Here is a 26,808-nt window from a genome sequence, read left to right as displayed (position 1 = left end):
CCAATTAACTCCATAATGTTGTAAATTGTTATTGGTGTTATGTTGTGGCTTTTCATTGAACAGGATGATATTCTGCCAGGTCTACTTTTATACCAGGGATGGTCTCCCAGGAAAACTGTTGAATTGATCTGGACAATAAGATGCCAGACTCTATGCATGGTACATGCTAGGAATGAAGGAATCATGACTGGATATGGACAATAATACTGCAGCAATGGGGAGGAGTCCACCATGGGGGGAGAGCATGGGGAGGAGTTAGGGGAATCCCATAACCTATGAAACTGTGTCATAAAATGAAATTTTAAAATAATAATAATTGAAAAACAAAAGCAAAAAAAGAAAAACAGTTTAGAAGTCTTTACCATGGAAAACTCACCAAAGGAACAGCTTCTGAGAGACACTAGATTGTCCTTCTCCCAGAGACACGTCTTACCACACTACCTGCTTTTTCTAACTGGAAGCAGGAATCAACGTACTCCATTTTCAAAGAATCTGATGAGTTATATGGGACACCCAAATATAAAAAGAGTATTTTGAAACTCCTGATATAAAGCCACAGAAATTTAATACTACTGCAAATCAGTAAGAAAACTTCATAATATGTTGTCAGTTAGGAAATTCTTCTGTAAATGATAAGTTGACTACATACTCTCCTTATTGCCATGATCATCTCTTTGCTCCTGAAGGTATAGATAACTGGGTTCAGAAATGGAGTGAAAACTGCATCAAAAAATGCAAGAAACTTGTCTATATGTGATGTGGGATAGGGCCAAGTATAAACAAATATACAAGGACCAAAGAACAAAGTGACCACCATGATATGAGTTGACAAAGTAGAAAGGGCTTTGGACGAGCTGCCTGAAGAGTGTTTGCAAACCGTGATCAAGATGAAAATGTAGGACAGCACCAATATGAAGAATGATCCCAGAGATATAAATCCACTGTTAAATGTCACTATGAACTCCAGTCTATAAGTATCCATGCAGGCAAGTTTGATCACTCGAGGGAGATCACAGTAAAAGCTGTCCAACACATTAGGGCCACAGAAAGGCAAATTTACAACAAAAACCAGTTGAACTGAAGAGTGGATCAAGCCAATTATCCATGCAGTCACCAGCAACAGAACACATGTTTTTGGCTTCATAATGGTCAAGTAGTGGAGAGGCTTGCATATAGCAACATATCTGTCAAAAGCCATGGCTATCAGCAGCACCATCTCCACGGCACCAAAGACGTGGACGAAGAAGATCTGAGCAATGCAACCACCAAAGGAGATGACTTTGTGTTTTCTGAAAAGGTCATACATCATCCTGAGGGAAATAACCGAAGAAATACCCAAGTCAATGAAGGAGAGGTTGGCCAACAGAAAGTACATGGGAGAGTGTAAGTGGGAGTCCATAGCCACCGTGAACACAATAAGGGAGTTGCCTATAATGGAGGCAACATAAAATATGGAGGCGATAACAAAGAGTAGAAGCTGGATCTCCCAGGAATTGGTGAGTCCCAGGAACACAAACTCTGTCACAGAAGAATAATTTGCTCCATCCATTGATTTATCAGTTGAGGTGTCTCAATAGTTACTAGAGAAAAAGAAATGGAGACAAAGAAAAAAATAAGAATGCTGTAAGTTTCAAGGTTATAATTACTCAAGGATATTCATACTGCTAAACATATATGTGCACATATACATATATATGCACACATATATATACAAATATGTATAGTGTTTAGATAGGTAAGCAAATAGATGGAGAGAGAGAGACAAACAGATACATCCTCTCAATTCTTTATTTGGAAGTGAAAGGTTTGATTGAATCAGTTGAATGCCACAAATAACATAACCATCACAGTGACTTACAAGGACTATTTTATATTTATAAACAGTATAACGGAAAAACGTGAATTAATATTTATGGATAATTGGAAGGCAAACATAAAAAGAAAATAAAGAGATGGATAGGGTCTCATTTTCCAAAACTCGCTTGTTCTATTTTTATATTGCTCTTAGAACTGTTCTTCATCCATTGAGGTTATCTATTCTCTTAATTGCATCTCATCTTGATCACAATACATTATTCTCACAATGCTACCCATAGGCATATTTTCAAATCCAAAAACACCCACAGCGTCACAGTGAACATAGGAGAAATTGTATCAGTTAGAGAAGTGACTCCAGAGTGCAATAGAACCAAAGCAAATGGACACTAGTTGCTTATGGCATAAGCTACATGCATGAACGCTCAGAAGCAGGATAACCTACTATGATGGTTAGTAGTCAGGACATGGACATGATGTGCAAAAGGGGTGGGTTTTGGAAGTCCCTCATTGGTAACGCAAGGCAGTTACAATACCCATTTGGTGTACAGCTGTGTCTGTAAGGAATATATCCTAAAAGTCCCAACTGATGCTTGAAACTGCAAAGAGTACTGGCCTGTGTTGATATTACATGTCATCTCATTCATCTATACCCATGATAAAGTTTAGTTTAAAAATTTACCACAGTGTTTAACAGTGATTAATAACAAAATAGAACATCCATAAAAATATACAAGAGTAAAATTACCAGGATCTTGTAAAATAATAATTACTTAAACACAAGCAGTGTGATATCACGGCAACTGATCTGATAACTAAGATCAGCACTTCATGGCTAACGGGTAAATTGGTGGATATGCTGGACAACGTTCAGGCAGAATAGTGAAGGATAGCATTATCACACTACTCTGAATGATACACACTTTGAAATTTATGAATTGTTTATTTCTACCTTTTCCATTTGACATTTTTTACTGCAATTTACCACAAATAACTGAGACTAGAGAAAAAATAAACTAGAGATAAGGGGATCTACTCTGATTCCTTACAATCACTTAGGTTTCTGCTCATTGGTTTTTAATATTGGAGTGCAAGCTTGTATTAGATTTTGTTGGAAATGTAGAACTGCACACTAATGTTATAGTTGGCATATATATGTATTGGATATGCATCAAGTTCCATGATTCTTACTACTTATTGCTAAGAACACAGTTTACTCCGAGGAACATAAAGTCTCCTGACTGGGAGATAAACACTCTGGTCTCAAGCCCTCTTGCTCTCAAAACGTTAGGTATATTACTAAAAGCATTGGAGTGCGGGTCAGATAGGAATGCTGGGGTACAAACAGCAAATTGCTGGTGCAATAAAGGGACTTAACCGCACAAAACTCTTCAAACCTAGAGTTGACTGGGAAGGGAAAAAGTTTTGCTTTTGAATGTGCCATTCATATAAACACATATACACACTCTTGTGGCAAATGCTGAACAGAGTAAACCCAAAAACTATTACCACACAAACCCCATTAGCACAGCTTGATCCTTTACAAATAATAAATTTTTTATAAAATCAGCGAAAATTTTATACTATATATACTTCTCAACTTATGATGCAGTTACCTTCTGAAAAACTCATCATATATGCAAAATGTCATCAACAAAAGTATATTTAGTGCAAGGCCTGGGTCAGTTGGCTCATGTCCTTGGGACCAGCTGTGCAGCAAGTGCCACGTCCATCGGCCTAGGGAAACGAGTGGTCCGTAGGGACCGGGGTCACCTGACCGAGTATGCAGACCACCTGTGTGGCATCTGGTGAGCCCCGGGTCACCTGGCATGGATTCCTGGGCCCACCTGAAAGATCATATTCTCCTCAGTGGAAAAGATGAGTAGTAAATGACAAGCCCAGAGGCACATAGAGCGTTATGGCAGCCAATTTGGGGCCTGCAGAGGACATCTGGTGCAATAGCAAAGGAAGAAGAACACAAAAAATTGAACAACTACCGCAGCCAAACGATGTCAGTAAAAATCTGAGCAAATGCAGAGTCCAAGGATGACCATTTAAGCCAATGGACACTGGAAGGCTTTCCTCAGCCTTACACTGGAGAGATCAACAGCATTTCAGTCTTTTCTTGCAAGGGAGGACATAGAAGAGTCCACTGCACAATCTGGAGAAAACTTTACAAGGAAAGCCTTGGGGTAAGATTTGAAAACTAAGAGTTCTATGAGCCAGGAGGAAAGACCAATGTATTCTGAGAGAAGAGAGTAACATAGCTCTTATTTAGCCCAAATCCTTTTGTTCTGATTATAATTCTTTGATGCTGTCATTCTTATACATTCTCTCTCCCAACTAAATTCTCTAAGTTTCAAGGGGATAAATGACTTTTTTCTAGTCTTAGATTTCCAGATTAGAGGAATAAAGAAACTGTAAAGGTTTCCTGATGATTCAGTTAGTAACACTTCTCTGAGGTGAAGCCATGACTTTAAATCCATAATGTTGTGCAAGTCCTGATTTTTTTGTCCTTCCACCCTTTTAAAATTAATTCCAGCATGCATAAAAGAAGTTTCCAAAATCAAAACAAGGTGTTCTTCCATGCACTGGTTCACTCTCCAGACGGCCACAACAGCTGATCTTGGGTCACACAAAAGCAGAAGCCTAGAATCCCTTCCACATCTCACACGCTGGTGCCAGAGACCTGAACATCTGGACCATTTTCTGCTGCTTCCCCAGACATATGAGCAGGGAACAGGTTCATAAAATACAACAACAGGTTTCAAAACCAGCACCCATCTGAGTTGTTGACATCCCAGGCAGAAACTTAACACGCTGCAACCACAATGCCACCATCACAGAAAAGAAAACATAGAAATTCCTTCACACTTTTTAAATGTTTCTGCAATAGCGAATGCTGGAAATTTAATTGCTGGAAAGCATAATTATTTCCATGGCACATAATTATGAAGTCCTTCCACAATCTGCTGCTAAAGGTCAGTATAACTATACTGCAAGCAAATTCATCTATGGCTTCTAAGTTCACAGAAATTAGCATCTTACCCAAAATTATATAGATATGCAGCTCAGCACCAGAAGTCAGGATTTTTCATTCTAAACCCAGGACTCTTCAATTATGTTAAAGTAATTGATTCACCTATTCATGATCTAAAACTAACATTCTTGCCATAAATTAATACAGAATTTCACTTGCAAAAGGATTCCATCCTGCACATATAGACATCAAACATATGTGTAACAAACTTAAGATTTCACTTGTAATAAGTGACAGAGCCAGACATAACCCATATGTTATTAAGACAAATTAGAGGGAAAGAAGAAGTGGTTGCTAGCTAGAGTGAGAAAGGATCACTACACAGCACATTTGGATGCCAGCAAGAGAATCAAGTTTAAGAAACAATCTACACACTTTCATCAATGCCTAGAACACTCAATGCTCTGGCTAGAGTTAATTATTCCATAATTTAATTTAATACAAAACCATAAAAATTGACAGGCAAGAAAGATCACAGTTGCAAATCAAATCTTAGGGGTCATTTACAAGTTAAAAGTCATGAGGAAGACCTGATTAAAATACAACCATAAGGAAACGATAAAGAGTAAATATTCAAATAGAATGAATCCATATTACTGATTATCTTTGATTAGCATTCCTACTATTTTCACATCTTTTTCTGGCATGTAAAAACCCAATTCCATGCACCGCTGTAGGAAACACAAATTAAACGATGTCAAAGAAGAAGGAAACACTTCCTGCTTCCATATGACACAGAGAGATCCAATTAGAACAAGAAACTAGCACAAGTTCAGTGCTGAGCAATTACTTACACTATTAAAGACAGAAGGTGCAATCAAACAGAGGAGAGATCATGAAGATTGTGGATAAATGAAAATGCTGACAAATGAGAAATTTAAAAATACCTTCAGTAATATTAGGGGAGGATCAGTAAAATCATGCATTATTTGTATAAAATTTACAGAGTGGCACAATTCTGTAAACAAATGGTAGCTTCCTGAACAAACTTTGAGAATGTCAAGAACCTGGACAATGCCTAACTGAAATATTTTTTGACATCATTCAGAACATTCAAAAATGCTCCTGAACTCAAGACTTGGAATTTTAGGGTAGCTCCATGTTGTAGTACAACGAACAGAATGGAACGCAACAACATAAGTTTGATGTCTGAGGTCATATTGAAATTCTCTGACCAAATTGTAGATGAACTGATTTTGGCATCCTGCAGATCCCTCACTTTCTATCTATGTCTTAACAAAAATCACAGGGTACCCTGTCTTCTCTGTACAAAGCCAACTCTAGATATCCCCCAGTAGCACTGAACTCAAACCAGGACATGGTATTTAGATCAAACTAGTTAGAATACTTCTCAAAGTGCTGGAAGAAACTGTCTGTGGGTAGCCCTGAGCCATTTCCTTTCAACACTATGAACTCCATAGACACTGTGGACATACCCATAGAGAACGACATCTTTGTCTTTTGGTCAGTTACAAGGATATGCTGTGGCATTCTGAAAGTAGGCTTTCCTACCACAGGACTGGGGCTGATCCCTCTGCTTTCCCAGTGCTCCTTTCTTTGGAGTCCCAACCAGCCCCATCTCACTGTTGTTTAGGGGCACTCTCTTGCAGATATTCTTGTACAGATGTTAGGGGTGATTCCAGCTGCAGCTATAACTGGGAAGAATCGTTGCTACATGAAGAAAATAGCAGGAAGAGGTGTCCAAGAGCATAAAAGCAAGCACGATAATACATTCATGATGGCTATCGTTTTATATTTTGATTCTCAGTTGCAGACTCCTTCCTAGTGAAAATCAAATCACTCTTTGTCATATTCCCTTCTCCATACAAATGTCCACCTCTTCCTTCTGGTGCAATTTCTGCTCCTTAATTTACATTCTTCCTCTCTGGAGGCATGAGGACCTGGGGAAAAAAGGTCTTTCATAATACATTTCAAAAATCACGACCCGTCTTCAACACCTACCTGCTAATATATCAAAAGACTTCAGATGCCATCGTCATCAGGGCATTGGCAAGGTATGCATGCTACCACTGCTGCCGTGCAGAACCACTGTCCCCATCCCTCCATCCACCTTCCCTCAGACAGAAGCTATAAATAACACCACCATTTGGGGATAAGCACTCAGCTCCGGGGAAAGGTGGAGGTCAAATGAGGCTCAGAGTTCTGAGCTTCTCTGAGAAAACCAGCTCAGAGTGTGGGAACGAGAGGGAGATAGCAAGACCAATAGCATTTTATTATAAAAACATTTACCACTTCATTTTTGCCTGATTCAATGTTTTATTTTATGATAGAGACAAGGAAGCACCAATACAAAGAAAAAACACATTCTGTAATTTCTAATGGACAGGTCCAAAACACTTCTGGCAAAATCAGAACCAAGATTTTTAAACTTTGTATTGACTTTTATTCTGTTTGAAAGGCTGAGGCACACATAGACCAACAGAGATCTTCCATGGGACATTATATTTCACTCCCCAAATGCTCCAAACAACTAGGTCTGGACCAAGCCAAATCAAGAGCATGAAATTCAGTTTGGGTTTCCGGTGAGGATCCTGGGACCCAAGTACTTGACCAATAATTTACTGCCTCCCAAAGTGCACATTAGCAGGAAGCTGGACTTCAAAGTAGAGCCGAGTCAAACCCAAACACAACAATATGGGATTCAGGGACCCCAAGATGGGATAATAGCAACGAGACAGGGCAATGGAGGAGAGGGAGGAAGCCCTGTGCCTGCAAAATTGTAATATGAAAAATAAGAACTTAAAAAATGTGCATCATGACAAAAATTGAGAAATCAATCTCATTCATACTGAATCAAAAACATTATAAAAGTCAGTTACTGAAACATGTAAACTGTAAAGTATAAAGCACTAAAGAAACTGAAGAAACAAATGGAAATAAATCAAGAAAAAGCACTTCTCTACCATGAAGGAAACAGGCAAGAGAGTAAAGAGAAATCAACAATGTGGAAGCAAATATTGCACGCTATTTATGAATCCAGATGGCCACCAGGCATATGTAAAAGTGTTCGAAATTGCTCTTGCTGAGGGAAATGAAGATCAGCACTATGATAAGGTGTCACCTCATCTCAATCAGAATGATTACTATTTTAAAAAAAAGTAGTATGCATATGGAGAGGTAGGAACCGTGTTAGCAGCAATGCAAATGGGTGCAGGCAATATGAAAAACAGCATGTGAGTTTTTCAAACATTAAATATGTCCCAGTCAATGAAAAAGGTGGAGCAGTGGACACAGAGCCTGTTGTCAAAGGACAATACGGCAGTACATTTGGTCCTGTAGCAGAAGAAGAACAGAAGAAAGTGGACCACTACCCCAAACAAACGATGACAGCAAAAAATCTCGGTGAACGGAGCCAATGGACATGGGGAGGGTGACATCATCCTCGGATCGGTGAAATCAGCATTTCAGAACTAACCAAACCCCTCAGAATATGTACACATTGAGGCTCTGGGTTGATATAAGGTGGCAGTTCCTCATCCCCGGGTACTGAGATGTGTGGAAAGTCGTGAGTGGTTTCCCCGTTTGTTTCTCCCCTTCCCCCAGGAACAACAAGAAGAAATAGCAAATTTGGAAGAAAAGAGTTCACCCAATTTCCCCCAAATCTCGAACCTTCCCATTCTGATCAATCATATAATCATTTTAAAATGAAATTTAAAAACTATATACATTATAGAAATCAGAATTGCAGAGCCTTATGTTGCAACTGCCTCTCAAATGTTCATGAATTTATTTTCAGTAATGGCAAAAAAAAAAAAAATAGAACTGGTCTCAGCATAGTACCCTAGCAGCTGAAGTCCTTGCCTTGCTTGTACCAGGATCCCATATGGGCACTGGTTTATGTCTCTGCAGCTCCCTGTTTGTGGCCTGAGAAAGCAGTAAAGGATTGCCCAAAACCTTGAGAACCTGCAAAACACATGGGAGATAGGAAGAAGCTCCTAACTCTTAGCTTCAGATAACTGATCTCCAGGCTTCGCAGCTACTTTGGGAGTGATTCAGTAGATGGAAGATCTTCCTCTCTGTCTCTCCTCCTCTATGTATATCTGACTTTCCAATAAAAATAAATGAAGCTTTACTAAATAAATAAATAATAAAAATAGAGTTAACATATGGATTCAGCAACTCCAGTATTGGATACATAGCCAAGGGAAATGAAATTAGTAGATTGAAAATCATATCTGTAGTCTTATGTTTACTCCAGAACTATTTATAATAACAAAGATATAGAATAACCTATGTGTCCCTCAATGGAAAAGAAAGAAAATGTGGTAAATAAACATAAGGCAGTCCAACTCATCCATCAAACACATACAATCCTGTGGGCTGTAGTAATATGCATGGAGCTGGAGGTATTTCTGTCAAGTGAAACAAGTGTGGCACACACACACACACACACACATACACACAGCACACGTCCTATTTCATGTTGATTACTGAGAAGCAGAGTTGGGGAAGGGATAGAAGGAGGCTGAGTAAGAGTCATGCAAGATGCGCAGGAGGCATAAGTTCTAATGTTCTCAGCCTGATGAGTGACTATCACAATAATTTTTGCATGTATACTATAAAAAAACTGGAAGTCTGTAGCTTTTCAACGTAGAACAAATTATAAACATTTAAATGGAAGTAAGTGCTGATTACAGCAATTTCTATATAACAGCAAAATTAAAGGTTGCAGCAGAGGCCATGGTTGTGGCCTACAGAGACAAAATTATTAATGATCAAACTCTTCACAGAAAAAAACAAGTGCCAACACGAAATCTACTTGATTAAAAATAAAGTGGAAAAATGTTCCCTCAACATACAAAACAAAGCAGGAAAGCAAGGTTTGTGGATTAGAATGCATAAGTGGGAGGCCAGTGCTGTGCAGAGGAAATAGAGCCACAGCATGCAATGGCCTCAAACCATGTTAATGCTGGTTAGACTCCTGGCTGCTCCATGTTAATGTGCTTGCAAAACAGCAGAAAATGGCCCAGGTCCTTCAGCCCCTGCCACACATGTGGGTAATTCAGACTCTCCTCGACTCAGCTCAACCCAGGCAATTGTGGACATTTGGTAGCTTTGTAGCAAAGGGACAAGAGATGATGAACAGATTGGAATAACTCCCCTTCTCTATCATTCTCTCTCTCTCGCTCACTCTCTCTCTCCCTCTCTCTCTGCTACAACTCTGCTATTAACTAAATAAGTAAATAAATCTTTTAAAAATAATTTCTAAAAAGAATGCTTAATGGTCACAGATGCTAAATATTTCCTCTCTTTGCTCATAATTCAAAGATTGAAATAGCAAAGCAGAAAAAATAAGAAAGGATATAAGGAATACAAGCAGATATAAAGCATGAGGTTAACAAGTACACATCTAGGGCCTGGCAGCGTGGCCTAGAGGCTAAGGTCCTCGCCTTGAACGTGCCGGGATCCCATAAGGCTGCCGGTTCTAATCCCGGCAGCTCCACTTCCCATCCAGCTCCCTGCTTGTGGCCTGGGAAGGCAGTCAAGGACGGCCCAATGCATTGGGACCCTGCACCCATGTGGGAGACCTGGAAGAGGTTCCTGGTTCCTGGCATCGGATCGGCACACACCGGACATTGCGGTTCACTTGGGGAGTGAATCGTCGGATGGAAGATCTTCCTCTCTGTCTCTCCTCCTCTTTCTGTATATCTGACTTTGTAATAAAAATAAATCTTAAAAAAAAAACAAGTACACATCTACAGGAAGGGCAGCTTAAAAACGGTAGCATAGCTATCCTGAGGAACAAAAGTGTTGACATAGCTACGTAATACAGGCAAATGCTATTGTTGGCACAATTCTTTCAGAAAAATAAGACAAGAGTTAATATAATTTTTTCTGTATATTTTAGATTTAAAAATCTGTCTTTCTGTTTAAGGAGGACTGTCACTATTCTTCCATAACAACAGAGACACAATACAAGTGATGAAATTCCATGAACACAGTGTTGGCTGACTGAAAGTCCCTTCCCTGTGAGAGGTGGCTATCATCAATTTCCAAGAGGCGCTCGGAAGCTCTATTTCATTCAAGCCATTTAAGTAACTCTTCTAAAGCCCACGAGCTGCCGGAACACTCTCCTCATTGCTCTCTTCATCTCTCTGTTCCTCAATGTGTAGATGACTGGATTTAGAAAAGGAGTCAAAACTGCATCAAACATGGCTAGAAATTTATCCAGATGTGTTGAGGGAGATGGCCACATGTAGAAAAAAATCAGTGGGCCAAAGAATAAAATCACCACCATAATATGAGCTGACAGAGTGGAAAGTGCTTTGGATGAGCCTCCTGAGACGCGTTTCTGAAGAGTGACCAGGAGGAAGATATAGGAGAGGACAAGCAGGAAGAAAGCCCCTACGGAAATGAACCCACTATTAGCAGTGATCATGAACTCCAGTTTAAAGGTGTCTGTGCAAGCAAGTTTGATGAGGCGAGGAATGTCACAGTAAAAGGTGTCTAATACATTAGGGCCACAGAAGGGCAAATTTACAACAAAAACCAACTGGGTGGAGGAGTGGACGAGACCAATGACCCAGGCAAGCACTAATATCAAAGTGCACAGCCGTGAGCTCATGATAGTCGGATAGTGCAGAGGCTTGCAGATGGCCACGTAGCGGTCAAAGGCCATGGCTATGAGCAGCACCATCTCGGCACCCCCAACAGCGTGGCTGAAGAAGATCTGAGCCATACAGCCCCCAAACGAGATGACTTTCTTCTTCTTGAAAAGATCACAAATCATCTTGGGGGTTGCAATGGAACAAAATATCAAATCAATCACAGAAAGATTGGCCAGCAGAAAATACATGGGGGAGTGCAAGTAAGGCTCAGAGGACACAGTGATGACTATGAGGAGGTTTCCTGTCAAGCTGGAAACATACAAGACACTAGAAAAACAAAACAGAAACATCCGAATCTCCCAAAAATTGGACAATCCCAGGAGCACAAATTCAGACACTACTGAGTGGTTTTTTCCATTCACTGAGTCATGCGGTAGATTCACTCTCATGTTACCTAAAGGTAAATAAAGAGAGAGAGAGAGAGAATGCAAATAAACAGCATTATGCAAATTTACTCTTTGGAAAAGTACATACATCATGAAAGTCAAATATTACCTGAACATTTCACAAACTATGAGTAGCATTCTTGTGACCACTAATGCCAATGTTACATGTAACCGCTAATGAGTTGCTACATGGGCTTGCTAACAACATGTATAGTTCCAGGTCCGGAGGACCAGTTCCCATGAGGCACCTGAAGAAAGCACAAACAAGCAGCATTGATGTCCAATGTTTGTATGCATGAGACTTAGGTACTTTCTGAGTGAATAACAACTTACACACAGCAGACAGAGAAACACGATTTCGATGGGAGAATCTGCAGAATCCCACAACTCTGGTTGTGTTACTCAAGCCAGAAATCAACTTTTCCATTGTATATTTTTCAAGATAACAGTCATTGTTTAATATTCAGATGACATGACACTTCATCAGTCACATCTTTCTCCTGGTCCACCTTTCTGCCTAAATTTATTTCATCTGCTTCTTGCTATATGTTTATTTTCCTCTATGACTCTATATTAATCAGGGCTATCAGTAACTATCCCCTTGCACTTTGGTTCCCATACTTTGCACATACAATGTCTTGTATATAGAAGATGACCAAAAAAAAAAAAGTATAGTGAATAATGATAAAACTAAAACAGTTCCAGGGATGTCAGAGCATCAGGCTAATCCTCTGTTGCAGGACCAATATCCCATACGAGCAGCAGTTTGTGTCCCAGCTCCTCCACTTCCCATCCAGCTCCCTGCTTGTGGCCTGGGAAAGCAACGGAGGATGGCCCAAAGCCTGGGGACCCTGCACCCGTGTGGGAGACCCGACAGGAGCCCCTCGCTGCTGCTTCAGCTCAGCTCAGGCATAGGAACCACTTGAAGAATGAACTGGTACATACAGAGAAGATCCTCTCTCACTCTCTCTCTTCTCTGCAGCTCTGCCTTTCAAACAACAATAAAGACATTTTTTTGGGAAAAAAAAACCTCAATACATGCTTTCACCACCTGGCAAAAGTCAAATTCAATCATTTATGTCTTTCACAATCTATTGCCCCATGTTATAACTGAGTGGAAAACATCCAAAAACTGATTTGGTATTTATTAGGTGGATGTTTTGAAACTAAGTTTAACAGGTCAAGTATATTTTTTTCCATCTTTTCACCTACCTGTTCGCAGAACATAGCATCTTCAGGTTATTAGAGTTTCTTATTCACTAAGCTGCTGGTTGTGCTACTGTTTTTATGCAAAAACCCAAAAGAACTCCAAAACAATGGTTAATTAACAGATGGAGGAGTAATGACCAGGTATTGCTTCAGGAACCTGGACTTGCCAGCTTTGTTCACGTGGCCAAGGGAATTGTTCCTGAAACCCAGTTGGTATGGTAAGAGATAAAAACAGCTTGTACTGAGTCTCGAAATCATTGGAGACGACACAAAGCTGAACCTTGTGTGCTAAGAACATCACCTTTGGCAGTTTTATCTGCCCATTCTGCTATCCTCATTGGTGGCCTAAAATGAGGCAGGCTATATGGGGAGTGTGATTACATTTAGTCAAGATTATGTGAAGTTCACTATAAAATTCACTCAGCTTAAGCACATATATGCAAATCAGGAAGAATTTACCTGAGTCTCTTACACGTTTAGAAGCAATGGTGTTGCATCTGACATAGCATCAAGATACCATGTGGGACTCAAACATCCCAGTTTAGGTGTGTGGGTTTAAGTCCTGGTTCTTCTTCTAATCTAGCTTCTGCTATGCGTATCCTGAGAGACACCAGCTTTCATGTCAGATCCAGAGAGTTCCAGACTCCTGGCTTCAGCTTGACCCTGCCTCAGCTGTTGAATACATTGGGAAGTCAACTCACAGATCGATTTCTCTCTCATTTCTTCTTCTCTTCTTTTCATTCTCTCTCCCTTTCAACTCAGTAAAAAATCTGTAACATTGTAGGTCCCTTGAAAATTAGGACCTGGAGGGACAAGCATTTGGCCACATCGAGTTCAGCCAATGTCTTCAATGCGTGCAAAATATATGAGTGCCAATGTGCTTCCCAGCTATTTCACCTCCAAGCCAGCATGCTGCTAGTTGACAAGGAGAGCAACAAAAGATGTTCCAACAGTTTTGGGCCCAACCGCCTGTATGAGAGAACCAAAAGAATTTTCTGTCTCTTTGTTTTGTCCTGATCCAGCCCTGATGGACATGGCCGTTGTGTAGTGAACCAGCAGATGGAAGAACTAACTCTCTCTCTCTCTCTAACTCTGCCTTTCAAGTAAATAAAATATATTTATAAGCTAAGTGAAAGAACAATATTAACGCCTCAGCATTTAGTTTAATCATGCAGCCCATTCATTTTTTAAAATTCTTGTGTATGTTATGTGAAGACCAGAAAGACAGACCTTCCATCAGCCTGTGGATGGCAGGGATCTACCTAGTCAAGCTGCCCTGGGAATGTGCATTAGGGAGGAACTGGAACTATGAGGACTGAGACTCAGGCACTCTGATATGGGATGCAGGCACTCCAAAACAACAGCTTAACCATTGCACAAAACACCAGCCCACTCAGTCCCTTCCTATTAAAAGTATAATGGTCCAAGCTCTCAAAGTGTAAAACCCAGACCTGGCGCAGTGGCATAGTCCTCACCTTGTATACACAGGGATCCTCTATGGGCACAGGTTCATATTTTGGCTGTTGTGCTTCCCTTCCAGCTCCCTGTTTTGTCCTGGGATAGTAGTCGAGGACAGCCTAAATCCTTGGGACCTGCACCCACATGAGAGACCTGGAAGAAGCTCCTGGCTTCTGCTTTCAGATTGGCCAATTACGTTTTTTTTGTTTTGTTCTGTTTTTGTTTTTTTTTTTCAAAAATATGCTGAAATTTTATTATACACTTCCAAATAGTCAGCAGATCAAGAAACAAATGAAAAGGGAAATCACAAAATACTTTAAGGTAAATGAAAATGAAATTGCAGTGTATAAAAACTATGCAGTAAAAATGTTACCTATAGGGATGTGTGAGTTCACGTTGTGTGTTAAAGAAGGAAGATCTCATAACTGGTGGGTTGACAAAAGAGATATCTGTGTCCTAATCCCTAGATCCAGCACATATCACCTATGAATTAGAACTCTACCATCTTTTTAAGTAACTAACAGAATTAAGGCTAATCTGGATAATCCATGATAATCTCTTCATCTCAAAATCCTTAACTAATTCACATTTACAAAGAGTATTTTTCCAAACATTACCTTTTTTTTAAATAGTAATCATTCTGATTGAGATGAGGTGACACCTTATCATAGTGCTGATCTTCATTTCCCTCAGCAAGAGCAATTTCGAACACTTTTACATATGCCTGGTGGCCATCTGGATTCATAAATAGCGTGCAATATTTGCTTCCACATTGTTGATTTCTCTTTACTCTCTTGCCTGTTTCCTTCATGGTAGAGAAGTGCTTTTTCTTGATTTATTTCCATTTGTTTCTTCAGTTTCTTTAGTGCTTTATACTTTACAGTTTACATGTTTCAGTAACTGACTTTTATAATGTTTTTGATTCAGTATGAATGAGATTGATTTCTCAATTTTTGTCATGATGCACATTTTTTAAGTTCTTATTTTTCATATTACAATTTTGCAGGCACAGGGCTTCCTCCCTCTCCTCCATTGCCCTGTCTCGTTGCTATTATCCCATCTTGGGGTCCCTGAATCCCATATTGTTGTGTTTGGGTTTGACTCGGCTCTACTTTGAAGTCCAGCTTCCTGCTAATGTGCACTTTGGGAGGCAGTAAATTATTGGTCAAGTACTTGGGTCCCAGGATCCTCACCGGAAACCCAAACTGAATTTCATGCTCTTGATTTGGCTTGGTCCAGACCTAGTTGTTGTCAGCACTTGGGGAGTGAAATATAATATCCCATGGAAGATCTCTGTTGGTCTATGTGTGCCTCAGCCTTTCAAACAGAATAAAAGTCAATACAAAGTTTAAAAATCTTGGTTCTGATTTTGCCAGAAGTGTTTTGGACCTGTCCATTAGAAATTACAGAATGTGTTTTTTCTTTGTATTGGTGCTTCCTTGTCTCTATCATAAAATAAAACATTGAATCAGGCAAAAATGAAGTGGTAAATATTTTTATAATAAAATGCTATTGGTCTTGCTATCTCCCTCTCGTTCCCACACTCTGAGCTGGTTTTCTCAGAGAAGCTCAGAACTCTGAGCCTCATTTGACCTCCACCTTTCCCCGGAGCTGAGTGCTTATCCCCAAATGGTGGTGTTATTTATAGCTTCTGTCTGAGGGAAGGTGGATGGAGGGATGGGGACAGTGGTTCTGCACGGCAGCAGTGGTAGCATGCATACCTTGCCAATGCCCTGATGACGATGGCATCTGAAGTCTTTTGATATATTAGCAGGTAGGTGTTGAAGACGGGTCGTGATTTTTGAAATGTATTATGAAAGACCTTTTTCCCCAGGTCCTCAAGCCTCCAGAGAGGAAGAATGTAAATTAAGGAGCAGAAATTGCACCAGAAGGAAGAGGTGGACATTTGTATGGAGAAGGGAATATGACAAAGAGTGATTTGATTTTCACTAGGAAGGAATCTGCAACTGAGAATCAAAATATAAAACGATAGCCATCATGAATGTATTATCGTGCTTGCTTTTATGCTCTTGGACACCTCTTCCTGCTATTTTCTTCATGTAGCAACGATTCTTCCCAGTTATAGCTGCAGCTGGAATCACCCCTAACATCTGCACAAGAATATCTGCAAGAGAGTGCCCCTAAACAACAGTGAGATGGGGCTGGTTGGGACTCCAAAGAAAGGAGCACTGGGAAAGCAGAGGGATCAGCCCCAGTCCTGTGGTAGGAAAGCCTACTTTCAGAATGCCACAGCATATCCTTGTAACTGACCAAAAGACAAAGATGTCGTTCTCTATGGGTATGTCCACAGTGTCTATGGAGTTCATAGTGTTGAAAGGAAATGGCTCAGGGCTACCCACAGACAGTTTCTTCCAGCACTTTGAGAAGTATTCTAACTAGTTTGATCTAAATACCATGTCCTGGTTTGAGTTCAGTGCTACTGGGGGATATCTAGAGTTGGCTTTGTACAGAGAAGACAGGGCACCCTGTGATTTTTGTTAAGACATAGATAGAAAGTGAGGGATCTGCAGGATGCCAAAATCAGTTCATCTACAATTTGGTCAGAGAATTTCAATATGACCTCAGACATCAAACTTATGTTGTTGTGTTCCATTCTGTTCGTTGTACTACAACATGGAGCTACCCTAAAATTTCAAGTCTTGAGTTCAGGAGCATTTTTGAATGTTCTGAATGATGTCAAAAAATATTTCAGTTAGGCATTGTCCAGGTTCTTGACATTCTCAAAGTTTGTTCAGGAAGCTACCATTTGTTTACAGAATTGTGCCACTCTGTAAATTTTATACAAATAATGCATGATTTTACTGATCCTCCCCTAATATTACTGAAGGTATTTTTAAATTTCTCATTTGTCAGCATTTTTATTTATCCACAATCTTCATGATCTCTCCTCTGTTTGATTGCACCTTCTGTCTTTAATAGTGTAAGTAATTGCTCAGCACTGAACTTGTGCTAGTTTCTTGTTCTAATTGGATCTCTCATCGCTTCTCAGCCTTTTGGCTAACATCAAGTGTCTTATTGGATCTCTCTGTGTCATATGGAAGCAGGAGGTGTTTCCTTCTTCTTTGACATCGTTTAATTTGTGTTTCCTACAGCGGTGCATGGAATTGGGTTTTTACATGCCAGAAAAAGATGTGAAAACAGTAGGAATGCTAATCAAAGATAATCAGTAATATGGATTCATTCTATTTGAATATTTACTCTTTATCGTTTCCTTATCGTTGTATTTTAATCAGGTCTTCCTCATGACTTTTAACTTGTAAATGACCCCTAAGATTTGATTTGCAACTGTGATCTTTCTTGCCTGTCAATTTTTATGGTTTTGTATTAAATTAAATTATGGAATAATTAACTCTAGCCAGAGCATTGAGTGTTCTAGGCATTGTTGAAAGTGTGTAGATTGTTTCTTAAACTTGATTCTCTTGCTGGCATCCAAATGTGCTGTGTAGTGATCCTTTCTCACTCTAGCTAGCAACCACTTCTTCTTTCCCTCTAATTTGTCTTAATAACATATGGGTTATGTCTGGCTCTGTCACTTATTACAAGTGAAATCTTAAGTTTGTTACACATATGTTTGATGTCTATATGTGCAGGATGGAATCCTTTTGCAAGTGAAATTCTGTATTAATTTATGGCAAGAATGTTAGTTTTAGATCATGAATAGGTGAATCAATTACTTTAACATAATTGAAGAGTCCTGGGTTTAGAATGAAAAATCCTGACTTCTGGTGCTGAGCTGCATATCTATATAATTTTGGGTAAGATGCTAATTTCTGTGAACTTAGAAGCCATAGATGAATTTGCTTGCAGTATAGTTATACTGACCTTTAGCAGCAGATTGTGGAAGGACTTCATAATTATGTGCCATGGAAATAATTATGCTTTCCAGCAATTAAATTTCCAGCATTCGCTATTGCAGAAACATTTAAAAAGTGTGAAGGAATTTCTATGTTTTCTTTTCTGTGATGGTGGCATTGTGGTTGCAGCGTGTTAAGTTTCTGCCTGGGATGTCAGCATCTCAGATGGGTGCTGGTTTGAGACCTGTTGTTGTATTTTATGAACCTGTTCCCTGCTCATATGTCTGGGGAAGCGGCAGAAAATGGTCCAGATGTTCAGGTCTCTGGCACCAGCGTGTGAGATGTGGAAGGGATTCTAGGCTTCTGCTTTTGTGTGACCCAAGATCAGCTGTTGTGGCCGTCTGGAGAGTGAACCAGTGCATGGAAGAACACCTTGTTTTGATTTTGGAAACTTCTTTTATGCATGCTGGAATTAATTTTAAAAGGGTGGAAGGACAAAAAAAATCAGGACTTGCACAACATTATGGACTTAAAGTCATGGCTTCACCTCAGAGAAGTGTTACTAATTGAATCATCAGGAAACCTTTACAGTTTCTTTCTTCCTCTAATCTGGAAATCTAAGACAAGAAAAAAGTCATTTATCCCCTTGAAACTTTGAGAATTTAGTTGGGAGAGAGAATGTATAAGAATGACAGCATCAAAGAATTATAATCAGAACAAAAGGAATATATATATATATATTTCTCTTTCTCTCTCTCTCTCTCTCTGTGTGTGTGTTTGTGTGTGTGTAACAGAGAGAGAGAGAAGCAGAGAAAGAAATAAGAGAAGGAGACAGGGAGAGAGAACAAGACATAGACAGACAGAAAGAGACACAGAGAGAGAGAGAGAGATCTTCCTCCTCCTGGTTTACTCCTCAAATGCTTGCAATGGCCAGAGCTGAGCTGATCTGAAGCCAGGAGCCTGGAGCTTTTTGGAACACGCTCCTGTGCTTTTCTAGCCATAAACAGTGAGCTGATTAGGAAATGGAGCAGCCAGGAGTAGAAATGGTACCCTTGTGGGATGCTAGCACTAACAGGCTATACCACTGCACTGGGCTCTACTTTTCTGAGTCAAATGTGAATTTTTTAATTTATGTTTTTATTTATTTGAAAGTAACAGAGATAAGTAAATGAGAGTAGGGAAGAGAGAGAGAGAGAAAGAGAGAGAGAGAGAGAGAAATACCTTTCAACTATTGCGTTAACTCCTCAAATAACTGAAGTTAGGCCATGAGTCCAGAACTCAATGCAGGTCTCCCATGTAGGTCAAAGAAACCCAACCTGAACTGACTTAAGCCATCAACAGCTGCCTATTGGGGCTTAAATGATCAGGAAACTGAATTTGGAGGTAGAGCTGGGACTCAAACTCAGGTACTTCGACAAGAGATGTGTACATCTCAACTTGTGCTCTGTGCCAAACACTTGCCCTCCAATTAAATGTTAAATTTCTTGATCTATCAAAGCAAAAGAAAGAAAAATGTATATTGGATCTACAGGGAAAATTTTCTTGGGGAGCTTTTTCCTTAAATTGGATAGTGATGGGCCCGGCGGCGTGGCCTAGCAGCTAAAGTCCTCGCCTTGAACGCCCCGGGATCCCATATGGGCGCCGGTTCTAATCCCGGCAGCTCCGCTTCCCATCCAGCTCCCTGCTTGTGGCCTGGGAAAGCAGTCGAGGATGGCCCAAAGCTTTGGGACCCTGCACCCGCATGGGAGACCAGGAAGAGGTTCCAGGTTCCTGGCTTCAGATCGGCGCAGCACTGGCCGTTGCGGCTCACTTGGGAAGTGAATCATCGGAGGGAAGATCTTCCTCTCTGTCTCTCCTCCTCTCTGTAGGTCTTTGTAATAAAATAAATAAATCTTTAAAAAAAAAATAAATAAATAAATAAATTGGATAGTGACTAGAAATCTTATAGTAACCTGTCCATTATATAACCACTGGGTATGTGTGTCTATTGAGTAATTGACATGTGACTAGCTTAACTGCGTAGCTTCTGAATCTCATTTAATGATTGTGTATGACTAGTAGCTGCTATCTTGGACCACGAAGATGCACAGTTTGGCTTACCTATACTCATGTTATTTTTTTCTGCTTTCATATGTAAATTCCAAAACTGTAAATGGACTACCAAGAGTAGATGTTCTGTTTGTAGCTGCAAATGGTTGCCAACTTAAAAGGGTTTCACTTAAAGATTTTCTGACTTCATGATGATGTAAAACTGATATGCATTTGGTAAAATTTCTTATTCTGAGTTGTGATCTTTTCTCAAACTAGCCACATGCGGTATAAGACTTGCTACTGGACAGCTGCAACAACATATAGCTCCTGGTGAGCCACTGAATCATGACGTAAGTAGTATTCTATAGTGAGCTATGTAGTCAACTTACAGTGTTGCATTCTTTAGGTGTGCTAAACGCATTTCTGTCTTATGATATTTTCACACATTAATACTTTGTCAGGAGGTAACCAAATGATAAGTTGAGAAGTATACATGGGTATAAATTTAACACTGGTGTTGTAAAAATTTATTATGTAAAGGATCAAGCTGTGCTAATGGGGTTTGTGTGGTAATATACTTTGCTCATCATTTGCCACAAGTGTTTGTGTGTGTGTTTATAGAAATAGCAAATGTGTTTTGAAAAGCAAAGCTTTGGGATCCATTTTCATTCTTTTGCTGGATTTCTTTCTCCCTTTCAACTCCAGGTCTGAAGATTGTTTGTGATTAGATTCCTTTATTGCACCAGCAATTTGGTGTTTGTGCCCCAGCATTCCTATCTGACCCGCACTCCAATGCCTTTACTAATATACCTAACGTTTTGAGAGCAAGAGGGCTTGATACAGAGTGTTTAGCCTCCAGTCCTGAGACATTATGTCCTCAGGGTACACTGTGTTCTTAGCAAGAAGTGGTAAGAACCATGAAAACCGATGCAAGCTTGCACTCCAATATAAAAAACCAATGATTGTAAAGAATCGGAATAGATTCCATTATCTCTAGTTTATCTTCCTCTAGTCTCAGTTACTTGTGGTAAATTGCAGTAAAAAATGTCAAGTGGAAATCTCAAAGTGTATACCATTCAGAGTAGTGTGATGATGTCATTCTTATTATTCTGCCTGAATATTGTCCGGCATAGCCACAACTTACTAATTAGCCAGGAAGTGGTGATCTTAGTTATCGGATCAATTGTCATGATATTACACTGCTTGTGATAACAAGGGTTAGAGTTAGGGTTAGGCTTATTATTTTACTTAATAATATCCCAAAGCCCAAGAAGTTGGTAATTTGGCTCTGCAAATTGCAAAGGTTATTCTATTTTAATATTTAGTATTTAGTTATTCTATTTAATATTTATTCTATTTTAGTTACTGTAATCTCTTACTGTGCTAATTTTCCAAATTAAACTTTATCATGGGTATAGATGAGTAAGATAAAAGTAATATCAACACAGGTCAGTACTCTTTGCAGTTTCAAGCATCAGTTGGGACTTTTAGGATATATTCCTTACAGACACAGCTGTCTACCAAATGGGTACTGTAACTGCCTTGCTTTACCAATGAGGGACTTCCAAAACCCACCCCTTTTGCACATCATGTCCATGTCCTGACTACTAACCATCACAGTAGGTTCTCCTGCTTCTGAGCGTTCATGCATGTAGCTTATGCCATAAACAACTAGTGTCCATTTGCTTTGGTTCTGTTGCACTCTGGAGTCACTTCTCTAACTGATACCAATTTCTCCTATGTTCACTGTGACGCTGTGGGTGTTTTTGGATTTGAAAATATGCCTGTGGGTAGCATTGTGAGAATAATGTATTGTGATCAAGATGAGATGCACTTAAGAGAATAGATAACCTGAATGGATGAAGAACAGTTCTAAGAGCAAGATAAAAATAGAACAAGCAAGTTTTGGGAAATGACACCATATCTATCTCTTGATTTTATTTTCATGTTTTCCTTCCAGTTATCCATAAACATTCATTTAGTTCCATGTTGGTCCATTTTCTTGTTTATTGCTGAAGAATAGTCCCTGGAAGGCATAATGATATATTGTTAAGTGTGTAACTCAGCTGATTTAGGTAAACTGCTTACTTTCCAAGAAGGAATTGAGGGGATATATCTGTTTGTCTTTCTATTGTTCATCTATTACCTATCTATTATCTATCTGTCTGTCTTCCTAGACATATGTATATATGATTACATGCATATATATAGCAGTATGAGGTAATCATTATAACATTGAAACATACAACATTCTTATTTTTTTCTTTGTCTCCATTTCTTTTTCTCTAGTAACTATTGAGACACCTCAACTGATAAATCAATGGATGGAGCAAATTATTCTTCTGTGACAGAGTTTGTGTTCCTGGGACTCACCAATTCCTGGGAGATCCAGCTTCTACTCCTTGTTATCGCCTCCATATTTTATGTTGCCACCATTATAGGCAACTCCCTTATTGTGTTCACGGTGGCTATGGACTCCCACTTACACTCTCCCATGTACTTTCTGTTGGCCAACCTCTCCTTCATTGACTTGGGTATTTCTTCGGTTATTTCCCTCAGGATGATGTATGACCTTTTCAGAAAACACAAAGTCATCTCCTTTGGTGGTTGCATTGCTCAGATCTTCTTCATCCACGTCATTGGTGCCGTGGAGATGGTGCTGCTGATAGCCATGGCTTTTGACAGATATGTTGCTATATGCAAGCCTCTCCACTACTTGACCATTATGAAGCCAAAAACATGTGTTCTGTTGCTGGTGACTGCATGGATAATTGGCTTGATCCACTCTTCAGTTCAACTGGTTTTTGTTGTAAATTTGCCTTTCTGTGGCCCTAATGTGTTGGACAGCTGTTACTGTGATTTCCCTCGAGTGATCAAACTTGCCTGCATGGAAACTTATAGACTGGAGTTCATGGTGACGTTTAACAGTGGATTTATATCTCTGGGATCATTCTTCATATTGGTGCTGTCCTACATTTTCATCTTGATCACGGTTTGCAAACACTCTTCAGGCAGCTCGTCCAAAGCCCTTTCTACTTTGTCAACTCATATCATGGTGGTCACTTTGTTCTTTGGTCCTTGTATATTTGTTTATACTTGGCCCTATCCCACATCACATATAGACAAGTTTCTTGCATTTTTTGATGCAGTTTTCACTCCATTTCTGAACCCAGTTATCTATACCTTCAGGAGCAAAGAGATGATCATGGCAATGAGGAGAGTATGTAGTCAACTTATCATTTACAGAAGAATTTCCTGACAACATATTATGATGTTTTCTTACTGACTTGAAGTAATATTGAATATGTAACTTTATATTAAGAGTTTCAAAATACTTCATTGATTTTTAGGTGTCCCAGATAACTCATAAAGTTCTTTGAACATTTTAATAGAAAATTTGTTTCCTGCTTCCAGTTAGAAAAAGCAGGTAGTGTGGTAGAGACGTGTCTCTGGGAGAAAGACAATCTAGTGTCTCTCAGAAGCTGTTCCTTTGGTGAATTTTCCACAGTAAAGACTTCTAAATTGTTTATCTTCAGTATCACAGAGTGAATCATGTAAGAGGATGCTATTGATACAATAGATTAGAAATAGCAAATTCATATATTAAGTTATCAAACTATTAATCTATCACAAAGTATCTATCAAGTGTATGGTCTTCTGAACTCAACTCATTAACTGCAGGGGAAGTTTTATGAAGCTGAATGATGATGAGAATACTTCTAGAACAGCAGTAATTAATTTTTAATGATACCAGATTTCATACTTGAAGGACATAATTTTTTAAATGAATTATTTATTTTTATTTTAATGAAAGATTTTACAGAGAGAAGGAGAAATGGAAAGAAAGATATTCCAACCAGTGATTCCTTCTCCAAGTATCCACAATGGCAGGAGATCAACTGAGCTGAAGGCTGAAGCCAGGAGCCTCCTCCAGGTCTCCGACACAAATGCAGGTGCCAAGACTTTGGGCCATCCTCTACTACTTTCTCACGTCACAAGCAGGGAGCTGGATGGGAAGTGGAGCAGCTGGGATATGAACTGGCACCTATATGGGATTTCGTTGCATGCAAGGTGAGGATTTAGCCACTGAGCAATTGCTTCGAGCCCAGTGGGTATATTTCTATGCTAGGTAATGCGTGTGTTTACAACAAGAAAAATAATGATCTTTAGTTCTGGTTACTCTTAACTGGACAGCCTTTTCCTCTCTTACATCACAAGATTTTAATTTTGACTCTCTTTTCAGTAGCATGTTCTGCTGTCTTTTATGTCCTCAGTTATATTATTTTTACATATGTAAATACCAGGTTGTTCCTCTTCTTTCTGATGATACAAGACAATTCTTGTTACGTTTGTAGAATTTGTGTCAACACAGTCCCAATTTTAGTGTGGGAGCTATTTTTTTTAATTATGTATATACATGAAGGCAAACCAAGAGAGAAGTAAAGGAAGGGAGAGAGAGAGAATATGTGTGTGTGAGAGAGAGAAAGAGAATATTCCATATTCAGGTTCACCATTGAAATGCCTACAACTGTCAGAGCTGATCTAGGGTGACTCCAGAGGTGAGGAGCTCTATCAAGGTCTCCCACATCAGTGGCAAGAACCCAACCTCTTGAGCCCTTCCCTGCTGCTGCTTACAGCATTGCAGGAAGCTGGAACTGTAAGTGCAGCTGGGCGTTGAATCCAGGAACCTCAGTACAGGATGTGGGCATCTCAAGCAGTGGCTTAGCTGTACAACAAATGCCAATCACTGGGAGGTGTTTTATATATAACTACACCCTCTGTGGAAATAACTGCTTGTACTGTATATTGTATATTAACTGATTGTACTGAACAATCTTATTTTTCTGGCAAAATGTGTCTTTTCTTATAATCATATGACATAATTTTTAAAGAGATTTATTTTTATTGGAATGACAAATTTTTACAGAGAAAGAAGGAGGAAGAGAGTTGTGGGGGAGGAATAGAAATCACCACAGGGGATATTTCCTAATAATATCTTGGTATAATTACTCTAGTGTTTCTTATGATTAAACTTGGGATATTTTTTATATTCACAATAGATTTTTGATTAATAAGTCTAAAAATTCTGTCATGTTATTACATACTATACAGTTGTTTACATGCGTGTATGGCACTACATTATGATTATATCATGATTATACTACATATTTTCTGTTGTTGGATATATAGATTGATGTCAGTATTTTATCTTGTATTGAAAACCCTTCCAAAAAATCTTTGCTTGCATATCAGATTATTTCCCCTACAGACAGTACAATCGAATGAATAAGCTACAATAACTTTTCAGTTCTGTGCTCATGTTATTTCTTGTCTGAAAGGACTTGTGCTTGCTGAGTGCATCCATGCCTGTGTGCTTTCCAAAGACTGACTCGGATTATGTATAAAAATTGATTTCTGGGCCCGGCGGCGTGGCCTAGCGGCTAAAGTCCTCGCCTTGAACGCACCGGGATCCCATATGGGCGCCGGTTCTAATCCCGGAGGCTCCACTTTCCATCCAGCTCCCTGCTTGTGGCCTGGGAAAGCAGTCGAGAATGGCCCAAAGCTTTGGGACCCTGCACCTGCGTGGGAGACCCGGAGGAGGTTCCAGGTTCCTGGCTTCAAATCGGCACAGCACTGGCCCGTTGCAGTCACTTGGGGAGTGAATCATCAGAGGGAAGATCTTCCTCTCTGTCTCTCCTCCTCTTTCTATATATCTGACTTTGTAATAAAATAAATAAATCTTTTTTAAAAAAAGTTGATTTCTACTTCAAAGATGAAAACTAGTAAAATACTGTTTTGTGTTTATTGATTTTTAGTATATCAAATCTTGTAAGAACTTCTTGAATTTTAAGTCTCAGAAATCCACTTTGAAGCTCAAGAGTATTTATTTTAAGCCATTAATTCTTTAATTCTTATGTGTATTTTCAAGGTACTTCCCTGGTTGAAATTTCATTCTTCACTTCGCCTATGACACTCTTTATACTAAATCTATAGTTTTTATACTGCAACTCTATGATGATGTTAAAATGTGACTTCCATATTTTATTTTATGAAGAGCATATTTACATCAATATCTACTGAACATTCATAAACATGTATTAAAAGATACACAATGTACATTAAACCTATTTTTTGATGAATACATCAAAAAATAAAGTGTTTGTACTTATTTTACTACTTTTCCTAGCACCATTTTGTGAATAATCTGTGATTTACATTTTGATTTGTAAAATTATCCCCATTTTATACTGCATAAGTATATAAAATACAATCCTGATGAAGTGAAAAAGATATATTAATTTATTTAAAAACAGAGAGAGATGAGATTGAGGGAGAGAGATCTTTCCTCTGCTACTTTGCCTCCCAAGTATCTGTAACAGCTAGGATCAGACCAGGCTGAACTCAGGAGCCAGGAACTCCATCTG

General features: G+C 39.2%; 3 protein-coding genes across 3 annotated transcripts; 1 reads left to right on the top strand and 2 right to left on the bottom strand.

Moving 5' to 3' along the window:
• Positions 1-610: 610 nt before the first annotated feature.
• On the bottom strand, positions 611-1,549 carry LOC101528840 (olfactory receptor 4F3/4F16/4F29-like). Its single transcript, XM_004578216.2, has one exon. It carries the CDS (start codon positions 1,547-1,549, stop codon positions 611-613), a length of 939 nt encoding a protein of 312 aa, XP_004578273.2.
• Positions 1,550-10,774: 9,225 nt separating this feature from the next.
• Positions 10,775-11,873, bottom strand: LOC131480476 (olfactory receptor 4F3/4F16/4F29-like). The gene has a single exon (XM_058665389.1). The coding sequence runs from the start codon at positions 11,871-11,873 to the stop codon at positions 10,908-10,910; it is 966 nt and encodes a 321-aa protein (XP_058521372.1). The 3' UTR covers positions 10,775-10,907.
• A 10,830-nt stretch (positions 11,874-22,703) lies between these two features.
• On the top strand, positions 22,704-23,642 carry LOC101523278 (olfactory receptor 4F3/4F16/4F29-like). The gene has a single exon (XM_004584616.3). It carries the CDS (start codon positions 22,704-22,706, stop codon positions 23,640-23,642), a length of 939 nt encoding a protein of 312 aa, XP_004584673.3.
• Positions 23,643-26,808: the final 3,166 nt, after the last annotated feature.

The sequence above is a fragment of the Ochotona princeps genome, chromosome 6, assembly GCF_030435755.1.
Source record: "Ochotona princeps isolate mOchPri1 chromosome 6, mOchPri1.hap1, whole genome shotgun sequence".
NCBI lineage: Eukaryota > Metazoa > Chordata > Mammalia > Lagomorpha > Ochotonidae > Ochotona > Ochotona princeps.
The sequence above is the reverse complement of the archived record's forward strand: the minus strand, read 5'-3'. Positions and strand labels throughout refer to the sequence as shown.